Source organism: Theropithecus gelada, chromosome 8, assembly GCF_003255815.1.
Source record: "Theropithecus gelada isolate Dixy chromosome 8, Tgel_1.0, whole genome shotgun sequence".
Taxonomy (NCBI): Eukaryota; Metazoa; Chordata; class Mammalia; order Primates; family Cercopithecidae; genus Theropithecus; species Theropithecus gelada.
In genome coordinates, this window is record NC_037676.1 from 38445134 (window position 1) to 38457858 (window position 12725).

At 35.2% G+C, this 12725-nt stretch overlaps 1 protein-coding gene across 1 annotated transcript in view; it reads right to left on the reverse strand.

The window, feature by feature from the left end:
- Positions 1–9475, reverse strand: part of LOC112630041 (A disintegrin and metallopeptidase domain 3-like) — an 80325-nt gene extending 70850 nt beyond the window's left edge. Inside the window, exons 1-3 of the mRNA XM_025394075.1 lie at positions 9418–9475; positions 8917–8999; positions 400–455 (exon numbers count right to left, since the gene is read on the reverse strand). Coding sequence (XP_025249860.1) covers positions 400–455; positions 8917–8999; positions 9418–9475 — 197 coding nt within the window. The remainder of the gene's footprint in view (positions 1–399; positions 456–8916; positions 9000–9417) is intronic.
- Between the last annotated feature and the right edge of the window lie 3250 nt (positions 9476–12725).

Here is a 12725-nt window from a genome sequence, read left to right on the forward strand (position 1 = left end):
TTAGTTAGTATTTGTTAACAAGTAACAATAGATTTTATATATTTACATTAGTTTTCATGATGTTACTTTAGATGATGTTAGTTTACATGATGTTTTCATGATGTTGGTAAAAACAATCCCAAAATTCTTAGTGTCATAAAACAGCAATGAGTGTCCTTCACAAGTTTACTAAAAATTCAGCTCCATCCTGCCTTCCTTCTGGAACCTAGGAAAAGGCAGAGTGCCTCCCTGAAACAGTCTCAAAATGACAACCTGAAATTGATGACTAAAATGAATCACAGAGAAGATATAAAATGTTAAATGAATCTAATATTCAGTCTCTTATTTAAGCTCAATTTAGGGTAGTGATTGTAAAAATTTGAGACACTAAAAATAATGAATAAAAAAGTAGTAACTTACTGTTTTTCAAGCAGGAAAGTATATGGTTTCCCCTCAATTTTGATGGAATAAGTGGCCTGTAGCAAAATATTCAGAGAGAAGGTAATTGGTAGAGATTCTAACTTCTCAAAAGTTAAACGTCACAGTTCCTTGAAACATATATTCATTCATACAAATGTAGATTATATCCTGCATGTATCAAAATTGGAACGTATAACAGAATTAATTGCAATTTAAATAAACACAAGGAGTCTAAATTTCAAAACTCAGATCATTAATCATTAGCATATATTATTATGAGATTTGAATTTAAAATGGGGATAATGTTTAGAAATGCTGAGAAACAGTTGAAGAAACTTGAATTTTGTTATCTTTGTTCCATTTTGCAGCTCTCAGCACAAATAAATTGAAAATGAAATAATGCAGCACAGGTTCCCAGTTAAGAATAAAAGACTTGGCCGGGCGCGGTGGCTCAAGCCTGTAATCCCAGCACTTTGGGAGGCCAAGGCGGGTGGATCACGAGGTCAGGAGATCGAGACCATACTGGCTAACATGGTGAAACCCCGTCTCTACTAAAAATACAAAAAACTAGCCGGGCGTGGTGGCGGGCGCCTGTAGTCCCAGCTACTCCTCGGAGGCTGAGGCAGGAGAATGGCGTGAACCTGAGAGGCGGAGCTTGCAGTGAGCCGAGATCGCGCCACTGCACTCCAGCCTGGGTGACACAGCGCGAGACTCTGTCTCAAAAAAAAAAAAAAAAAAAAAAGAATAAAAGACTTACTGCTCAGCTGCCAGAGGTACTACCCACAGGCAGTCCTCATCTCCCTGCCCCCTTTGGCTCTTGCCTTAGCTCAAGAGAGTCATCTTACACAAAGTCACGCTTTCTGGGACAGCCCACATCTCATTAGAAGCTCCTCCATTTAATGGAGGTTTCTGGTTCAGATAGATTTAGTATGGTGTTCCAAACAGATTAAATACGGTGATATCTTCATGATAAATTGATATTTGTATCAATAATAAAAATTCCTTTCATTTCCACAGCCTTTTAAGGCAATTTTATTTTTTCAACTTTATTGAGCTACGACTGAAAAACAAGTTTTGTATTTATTTAAAGTGTGTAAAAGATGTATATGATGTTTTAATATACATATACATTGTGAAATGATTAAAACAATCGAATTACTATATCCATCACCTCACATAGTTACCATTTTATCATATGTGGTGAGAACACTTGAGGTCTATTCTTAGCAAATTTTAAGTAAACTAAACATTATTATTAACTATAGTGACCATGATGTGCATTAGATCTTCTGAATTTATTAATCTTACAAGTGAAAGTTATAACATTATATAAGATTATATAAGAAATTAATAAATTTTTAATATATTTGACCAATGTCTTCTCTTTTCACCCTCTCCTCCAACCCCTGGTGCTACCGTCTAATTTCTGTTACTATGTGTTTGACTTTATTTTTAAGATACTATGTATAAGTGAGATAATGCAGCATTTGTCTTTGTGTGTCTGGCTTATTTCACTTAGCATAATGTCCTCCAGGTACAACCAGGTTGTTACAAATGATGGATGGCAGGATTTCCTTCTTTTTAAAAACTGAATACTTTCCATTGTTTATTTATTGATCAATTGATCGATCATCTATTAATCTACATTTTCTTTACCCATATACCCAGAGATGAATGCCATACTATTTTGATTATGATAGATACATAATATAATTTACTTTTAGTATATTGTATATATTTAAAGTATACAACATAAGTTTTTGATAGTCTTATCTTGATTTAGAAATAGATAAGTGATTCTGGCAGTCAAGCAAATTAAAATATATATCATTCCAATATAGTTACTTTCTTCTATATTTTCCTTGTTGTTGTTTTGGTGGTAAGAGTACCTAAAATCTACTTTATTGACAAATTACTGGTATAAAACATCTTATTGTTAACTACAGTTCTTTTGTACATTAGATTTCTTAGATGTTTCATCCTATGTAACTACAACTCTGTACCTTTTTACCTACATTTTCACATTGGCCCCTGCACCCTCCTCCTCACACAGAGTCCCTGGTAACCATTGTTTGCTCCACAATTCTATGTATGAAAATTTTTGAAATTCCACATATAGGTAAGATCAGGCAGAATTTTTCATTCTGTGTCTAGCTTATGCCACATAGCATAATGTCCTTTCCCTTATTTCATGTCATCACAATGGTAGAATCTACTTCTTTTTAAAGACAGAATAATATTCTATTTCATATATAAATACATACATACCACAATTTCTCTATCCGTTCATCTGTATATGGACATTTTGGTTACTTTCATATCTTGACTGTTGGGAATAATGCTGCAATGAACATGAGAGTGCAAATATCTTTATGAGGTAGTGATTTCATTGTAATATAATTGGAAATGAAGAAATGTGATGGTGCATCAGGGTTTTTGCTCAGAATTGTTTTAACTATTTTGAGTCTTTTGTGGTTCCATGAGAATTTTAGATTTGTTTTTTTTCTGTTTTGGTGAAAAATGCCATCAGAATGTTGATGGGCATTGCATCATTGCATTGAATCTGGAGGCTGCTTTGGGTAATATGCACATTTTAACAATATTAATCCTTCTAATCCATGAGTAAGGGATATCTTTCCATTTGTTTCTGTCTTCCTCAATTTTTCTTATCAATTTATAGCTTGTAGTTTTCAATGTACAGATCTCTCACCACCATAGTTAAATGTATTGCTAAATATTTTATTCTTTTTGATGCTATTATAAGTAATTTTTTAAAAAAATTTATTCCTCAGCTAGTTTACTATCAGTGTGTGGAAACACAGCGGATCGGTTTTATGTTGGTTTTTGCATACTGCAACTTGACTGAATTCATGTCTTTGTTCTAACCTTTTCTTCATATAGAATGGTTAGGATTTTCTATGTATAAGATCATGTCTTCTGATAATAGACAATTTGACTTGGAGGCATTTTATTTTCTCTTCTTGAATAATCCTTCTGGTTCAACTTCCACCTATGGTGAAGTCCAAAGATAATGTTAGTCTTATCTTGCAAAGAGGCAAGTTTCTCTCATCTAATTGTCAAGGAAGGGCTATCCAAGAAAAGAAGGTCAGAAGGACTTCCTGACCGAGAGGCTTTATGTCAGGGCCTGCATGGGCACTTCCTCTCTCTTGGCAAAGACTGTGGTCTCTCACAGGACACTTGAGGTGACTTAGGTCTTCCCTGCTTAAGACCAGTGGCCGCCATCTAAGTCCTATCTGTGTTTGGAGAAGGCAGTACTCCATTTGGCTGTAGTTGGCAGCTCAAGCTTGGCTTGGGATTTTCCAAGTGTCCCCATCCTTTGGTCTCTTCATTGGAAGCACCACATCTCCTGTCACTTGCACACTCTGCCACTGATGGCATATAACAATTTAGTTTTCCTGTGCTTGTTTCCTGAGAGCAAGGCAGCGGCAGGTCTCAGATTTCTTTGAATAAATGTGAGGTGTTATGTAAGAAATGCAGCCACATATACACCGATTTTATTTTATTTATTTACTTTTTTGAGACAAACTCTCACTCTTTTGCCCAGGCTGGAGTGCAAGGGTGCTACCTCGCCTCACTGCAACCTCCGCCTCTGGGGTTCAAGCGATTTTCCTGCCTCAGCCTCCCTAGTAGCTGACACTACAGGTGCTTGCCACCACGCCCAGCTAATTTTTTTTTTTTTTTTTTTAAGTAGAGATGGGGTTTCATCATGTTGGCCAGGCTGGTCTCAAACTCCTGACCTCAAGTTATTTGCCCGCTTTGGTCTCCCAAATTGCTGGGATTACAGGCATGGCCACTGTGCCCAACCTGATCTCTTTATCATTTCCAGGCTGTTCTCCCCTCACCTTCCCTTTCTTCCTTCAGAATATGCTCACAAAGGCCCTCTAAGCAGTGGGTACTGGAGATAACAGAGAGAACAAGGCTCAGCCCTGCTGGGTGCAGTGTGGGTGGCAGACAAGGATATTGAAGATTACAATAACCCAGTCTCCTGGTGGAAATGCACAGGGGACTACGGGAATGCACAAACAGGTGGCCTAGCCCAGCCGTGAGAGGGACTTGCAAGGGGGGCTTCCTGGGTCCCTGGGTGAGGATGTGAATTCTGGCTTCCACTGGGCCTACACTGAGTGCCCCTGGCCAGTGGGAGTCAAAAGACCTACAGGAAGAAGCTGAGACACAAAATACAATTTTAAAGACTTAACTTGAATTGAAGTGAGGACTGCTGTCGGGGATGCACTTCCAAGTGGTCTTTGGGAGTGGTCCACTTGGCCTTTGTTACAAGCAGGTAATTTTTTTTTTTTTTTTAAGATGGAGTTCAATGCTTAACAGTAGTGGTGAGACTGGGCACCAGTGTAGTTTTCATGATATTAGAGGAAAAGATTTCATCTTTTCCATATTGAGTATGATGTCAGATGTAGGCCTGTCATTTATGGCCTTTATTATTTTGTAGTAAATTCTTTCTATACCCAATTAGTTGAGAATTTTTATCATAAAAGAATGCTGGATTTTGTCCAAAGCCTTTACTTTATCTATTGAGATGATGATATGTTTGTTATCCTTTATTCCCTTAATGTGGCATACACATGTACTCATTTGCATATGTTAAACAATCCTTGAATCCCAGGAATAAATCCCAGTTGATCATGATATACAGTCCTTTTATTGTGCTGTTGAATTTGGTAATATTTTATTGAGGATACTTTCATCTTTGTCCAGGGATATTGGCTCATGTTTTTATCTTGGAGTATCTCAGTCCAACTTTGGTATTAGAGTAATATTGTAATACTGGCTTCATGAAATAAGTTTGGAAGTGCTCCTTCCTCTTCCACTTTTTGGAAAACTCTGAGAATAATTGTTATTTACTCTTTTTTTAAAAAAAAATGTTTGGTAGAAATCACCAGTTAAGTCATCTGGTCTTGGACTTTTCTTTATAGGAGATTTTTGATTATTGATTCAGTCTTACTTGTTATAGATCTCCTCAGATTTTCTATTTTTCATTATTCAGTCTTCATAGATTGTTTCTAGGATGCTGTCCATTTCTTCCAGGTTATGCAGTTCGGCATAAAATTGTTCATAGCATGATGCTTTTACTTGGTGATGTCAATTGTAATGTCTCCTCCTTATTTCTGGTATTGCATATTTGAGTCCTCTGCTTTTCCTAATATTGTTAAAGGTTTATTAATTTTATTTATATTTTTAAAAATATAACTCTTAGTTTTGTTCCTCTATCTATGGTTATTCTACTCTCTTCTTTTTCACCCTTTGTTTTCTTCTTTGACCAATTGGTTGTTTAAGAAGGTGCTGTTTAATTTCCACTTATTTAGGAGTTTTCTATTTTTCCCTGTTTCCATTTGATGGAACGTTCTATAGAGGTCTTTTAGGTCCATTTGGTCTAAAGTGCAGTTTAAGTCTAAATGTTTCTCATTAATTTTCTGCTGTATAAATCTATCCATAGTTGAAATTGGGGTATTGAAGTCCTTTGTCAATATTATTTCTCATTTCAGTTCTGTTAAAATTTGCTTTATACATTTAGGGGGCTCTGTGTTGGGTGCATATACACTTTAAATTGTTGTATCTTCTTGATTAACTGGCCCCTTTATGATTACAGTATGACTTTTTGCCTTTTGCTACAGTTTTTGACTTAAAGTCTATTTTTGTCTCATAAAAGCATAGAGACTCCTTTCCTCTTTGGATTTTGATTTCCATGCAATATCTTTTCTTTTCCCTTCACTTTCAGCCCCTGCGTATTCTTAAAGCTGAAATGTGTCTATCTCAGGCAGCATATCTTTGGATACTTTTAACCCATTCAGCCACTCTATGTCTTTTGATTGGAGAGTTTATAGTCCGTTTAAATTTAGAGTAATTATTGACATGAAGACTTACTATTGCCATTTTGATAATTGTTTTCTGGCTGCTTTATATGTTGTTTTGTGCATTTTTCTTCTCTTCCTGTGTTCCTCTGTGATTTGATGTTATCCTGCAGTGGTATCTATTGATTATTTTCTCTTTAATTTTTGTGTATTTACTACAGATTTTTGTTTCATGGTTTACCACGAGGCTTACATAAACATATAATTATATCAGGTTATTTTAAGATACTAGAAATTTAACTTCAATCACATACAAAAACTGTGCATTATTACTTCTACACATATGCATAATTTTATGTTATCTATGTCAAATTTTCCATCTTTTTATGTTTTGTATCCATTAACTATGGTAGTGATAGTTATTTTAACACTTTTGACTTTTAACCTTTACGTTAGAGTTATAAGTGATTCATACACCACTATTACAGTATTACAGTATTCTGAAATTGACTTATATTTACCTTTGCCTGTGGGTATTACACTTTCATATGTGCTCCTGTTATAATTTAGCCTCTTTTTGTTTTAGCTTCAATAACCCCTTTAAGCATTTATTAGGCAAGCCTGGTGGTAATAAACTTCCTCAGCCTTTGTTTGTACAGGATATTTTTTAATCCTTCATTTCTGAATGACAGGGTCGTCAGGTAAAATATTGGCTATTTATATATTTTTAGTTATATTCCTATGCAATTTTCAAGTGTATGTCAAATATATGTATGTAATTTATTTACTCTTGCCCATTATGCATTGTGTAATATCCATTATCACTTATTTCTTCTTCACCCTGTGAAATATATAGAAGTACGTCTACAAATTGCTAAATGCATTTTTGAGTTTCTTGTTAAGTTTTATCCTAATTGATTGTTACCATATAATTAGTTTTATGCTACCAGTATTTGATTTTTAATTTTCTTTCTTTACTATCATCAATTTTGTTGACCGTCCTATATATTCTTCAGAAGAATGTACATTACTTACAGTGGCATAGAGCTAAATTACAGCTGGATTGGAAAAGCTCTATCTTTAGATCTGGGGATCCCTACACATCTGGATATTTCAGATTCTTGTCCAAAACAAAGGCAGTGATATTTATAATGGGCTTTCAGGGCTCAAAACGTCCCTGGCCAAGGGAGCCTCCTCAGTGTTTGCCTAATTATTTTGACAAGCCCTGCTTGACTATTTAAAGAGTCACTGAAAGATTTCAGCTGAGTTCTCTGAAAGCCAACATTTCTCCTGTAGTTCTTTTGTTGGTAGACTCAGTATGCGTCAGGAACACAGAGACTGTGTTTCTAAACAGGGAGCTCACAGTAAATGTTTCTTGGATCCATGTGTGATAAACTGTAGAGTCTAGTGAGTCCTAAAACATATCAGAACTGGAGAAAACAATACATTCACTTCACTGGGTTCATGTTCTATATATGTCCATTGGATAAAAATATTTTTGTTGTTCAAATTTTCTTTACCTTTATGAATTTTTTTTATGATTTGTCAACCAACATTTGAGGAAAACATTTTAAGATCTCACTATGGAAATGGATTTCACAATTTCTTCCTCTAGAGCTATGAATTTTCACTTTATAGGTGCTGAATGCATTTTATTAAATTTATACAACTTCAGAATTGTTAAATGTTCCTAGTGAGCTGAATATTTTATCACTAAAACATAATGCTTATCTCTCACAGTGGTGTGTGCATGTGTGTGTTTGTGTGAGTTAGTGGAGAAGAGAAAATTGAACAAAGCCTGGTGACAGTTCAAAAAGATATATATCATTATTGTTTGTTAATAAGAGTCAAATGTAAAGTAACTTTTCTGGAAGATATTCTTCAATGTTTACAAAAAAATTTAATGGCTTGCCCATTGATCTACATAAACAACTATCAAAGAAATTTTATGAAACTATGAGTTGAAAATTTGATAAGATATATGTTACATCCATATGACATATCATGAAGTCATAAATATGACAGAGCCATGTTATCATAAAAGTAAATCCAATATTTATAAATAAATGAAAAGTCAATTACAGTCATATAGAATCATTAAAAATATATGTGTGCATGTGCATGTGTTTCTAAATATTCATTTAGTACAGATTTATTATTTTTAGAGACTGGTGTGGACATTCACTTTATTCAGCATTCTCTGTATTACCTCAATTTAATTTTACAACATACCTACTTTCCTACTCAAATCAGATGAAAGATGACATTACTTTCATTTTTACAAAGGATTTATATACACATGTATAGGCATGAAGATAGTCTTTATATATTATCATGTTAAAAACATATTGCTTGGTAAATATTAGTATGACCTCAACTATATAATAACACAGATTTAAATGTACATATTTTCTAAAAGAACACAGTAGACCGAATATGGTTCCTTTGTGTCATAGGAATCTGGGGATTCTTTTTCTGAATCTCTATTTTAAAACAGTTATCTAACATTCATATATTACTTGAGAAATGAAAAAATATCAAACTCTTGCTGTCATTCAAACCAAAAGACTCCTTAGCACGGTAAATTAGAACACAAACAAAATTTCACAAAAGGATATGTATGAATTGATTGGGGCCATGTAGTCCAGAAAAAACAAAACACCATAATTTTAAAAGGTGATCTCTTAATTACATGCGTTTCTGAAACATCGCCATCATTGGTGTTTGTCTGGATCTTCCGTGGTACTGTAATTTGCAGAACTGGTGTTTCAGAATCTGCATGAGGAAAAGCATATGTGAACATTCCCACTGTATTCATGTCACAGCGTCCTTTCTCATCACTCTTTATACTTCCATCGCATACACGCGCGCACACACACACACACACACACACACACACACACGAGTCCAGTTCCAGGAAACGGCTCCTCCAGTTCCAGGAAACGGCTCCTCCAGGTATGGGAGGTTTACCCTAGCTCTGCCCAAGGACACTTCAGGGCTTGGTGACCTCAGCCCTGCGTGGTAGAAGTGTGGGCTACAGGTCCCATCCGGCATCCCCGCTTCCCGCTGCAGCCTGTGGTCCACACTTGTGAGCGGTTCTGAGGCCCCCTCCCCAGCCTGGCCTGCGCTTCTCTGCCCTGCGAAAGGCGAAAGGGGAAAGGCGGCGTCCTCTCCTGCAGGGCTCTTTACTTACGCGGGCCCGCGGAGGTCAGCCGGCCCAGGCCTGAGAGGATCAGCAAGAGAGACAGCATTGCCTAGCCGGCGGCCCAGCCACAGGGACGGCCGTTGCCCTTGGAACGGCTGCAGCTCGAGGCCAGGGTGGTGGAGGCCGAGCGGAGCGGAAGGGCCGTGGGGTCTGCGAGTGCTGCGGGGACCCAGCTCCGTGGATCCCGAGGCGGGTGGATCCTACAGCCCCGCGCGCCGGCCCACAGTGGGCTGCATCGGAGGAGGCACGTGGGAGCCGGCATTTCTGGGCACGTGGGCTCTTTATTTTTCCTAAAAAGTTGACATTTACAATGCATTCAGGGGTAATATAGGGTTATAAAGCACATTGGTACTCTAGACCTTTTGCTGATGAAGTCTTGGCAAGATGACTGTTCCACATCATAGCCTTCTGGGAAGACGGTTGAATTATTGAAGGAAGGAAAAAAGAAAAAAAAAAAAAAAAAAAAAAGGAATCACAGTATGTTTAGCAGCAGCCAATTGCCAATTTTAGTAATATCTAGTTCTAGTTTTCTTCTCTTAAGACTCAGGTGAAAACACAAACATACTGCAAACTAAAAAATCAGTTTCTTAGAAAACTGTCTAAGTAGTTTAAATAAAATGCGAAATATGAATATATGGATGTATTTTATTATTTTAGTACGATTTATAAGTATCAGGCAAAAAAAATCACACCTATAAAATTACTTCATAAAAACAATCAAAATCCATTTATTTATTGACTTTTCCACACTTTTGTTTCTTAGAAAAGCTTTATGGCTTAGAGAGACTAAATGAAAATCCAGACATATTTTCCCCCATCAATATGGAGTTCACACAAGGAATGATAATATAGTTAAGTGGAAATAATTTTATTTTATCTCTTACTACATAGGTAGGTGGTTTGCCTAATTTCAGGGTTTTTTTTTTTTACAATTTATTATTTATTGTAACATTTGTATTGTAGTAAAATACACAATATAAAAATTACTATTTTAATGCTTTTTAAGCCTACTTTTCAGTGGAATTAAATACATCCATATTGCTGGGCAGCCATCACTATCATTCATATCCAAAACTTTGGATTTCGCCAATTTTTACATAAACTGACTTGTGTTTGTGATGGAATTCCATCTGGTGTTTAATGAATATGTGCTCTTGTGGAACAGGAATTAAAAGAAATTAAGGAGTGTATAAGCAGAAACTCAGTTGTATGTAAGAAAACCCAGTTCCCCCTGAGAAAGAGAAAGAGCTGGAGTCCTTTAAAAATTAACTGCCTGTTTTACTGTGGCTAGTGAGTCTTTCTCTCCTCCTTTCCCAGGCATTGTGAAGACCCTGATTCCCTAGCTGTGCAGTTGCAAGGTCACTAGACAGATAAACTCAAGTCGCAAAACATGTTTTTCTTTTAAAAGTAAGAAACGATGTAATGCATGTCACAATTAATTAAATAACTGTCTTTATTTCTCATTTCTGTAATATGCTTCCCCCTGCACAGATCTCCCCCCACCCCCACGAAATGCTGTAAAGCTCTTCTCAGTGATAAGTAGTTAAAACCATTATTTTATCATTATTTAAAATGTAAACCAATGGAATGCAAAATATGCAAAAATAATGGAATACAAAAATTGCATATGATGCTGGCTATAACACAAAACATTAAAATAGTAAATAACTGAAATGGATTACTTTATGATCCCTGTGGTTTTTCTGGCATTTCTATGATAATCTAATATATAGCTATCAAACAAATTGCTGTGTATCTTTGAAGAGTCTTTACATGGATTTTTTTTTGTTTTACTAATTTGATTATTTAGGGCCCAAAACCCAGTCCTAAAGATCTTAAGCAATACGTAATAAATTTGCAAATCTATGGTGTCTACTGTGGAAGCAGAAGTGAGGTTTGGGAATTCAGAAGCAACATTAACAAATGACTAAAATGTGTGAGGATATCGTACTATATCATCTCTTTTTTGTAATTAATGTACTGCATGTTCTCTCTCTCTCTCTCTCTCTCTCTCTCCTTTAACATTCCTTACAACATTTAGTGTTGGTTTACTATGTGAAAATTATGGCAGTAAATAACCCTGACTTTTAGATTTTAGAATTTTATCCAGCCAGTTATGATGACAGTAATAATTAATTTTGGGGAAAGATTAGACAGTGCTAGATTTTGTGCTATGTATCATAAAATGTTCAATAGCCCTTAGAACTTAACTTTATAGAAACTATGGGAGATTATCCAAATAGAAAATGCTTGAAAGTATAAGACACGACCTGCAATATTCATGTTTTAAGGAAAGTATAGCTTAATTGGGGTACCCAATTTATGAAAGGTGATTAAGTTATTAATAAATTAAAAAATGTTTATTTTAACAAGAAAAAAATTTTAATTCAGTTATAGGGACCATCCTACTTATGTGGGAGCAATGTGCTATGGAGTGGCATGTGATCCAACATTTGCTGCAGGAATAACTTTGTTTTTTTGTACATTTTATTTCTATCTCTTGGGTAATACCAGATTTTGAAACTTAATATCTACTTGAAGGAGCATAAGTACACATTTTTAGATTTTGAAGCACAAATCATTTTAAAGAGGTTTTTATTATGATAAGAAACATAAAAAATTTACAATCTTAACCATTTTAAGTCCACACTTCAATAGTGTTAAGTATATTCACAATGCTTTGAAAGAAATCTCAATTTTTTTTTTGTCTTGCAAAATTGAAACTCTAAACCTGTTATACAACCTTCATTTTACCCCTGTCCCCAATCTCTGATAACAACCAGTTTGCTTTCTATTTCTACAAATGTGACAACTTTAGGTTATTTATATAAGTAGATTTATATAGTATTTTTCTTTTTGCAACTGGCTTATTTCACTTAACATAATGTCCTTATGGTTTGTTCATGTTGTTGTGTGTGACAAGATTTCATTCCTTTTTAAGGCTGAATAATATTACATTGTGTGTGTATTGTGTGCTTGTGATTTTATTCATTCACATGTCAATGGACACTTAGGTTATTTCATAATTTGGCTTTTGAATAATGCTGAAAACATAGGAGTATAGATAGCTCTTTAAAATCCTGATTTTAATTCTTTTGGATATATACCCAAGAGTGGGATTGATGGATCATATAATAGTTACATCATTAATTTTTGGAGAAATCACCATACATATTCCATAGCAGTAGCACCATTTTATAATCCCATCAACAGTACATAATTGTTCACATCTTATACACCACACTTTTATTCCTAGTTCATTTAATATTTTTATTACAAAAGTGTGTGAAATCTTA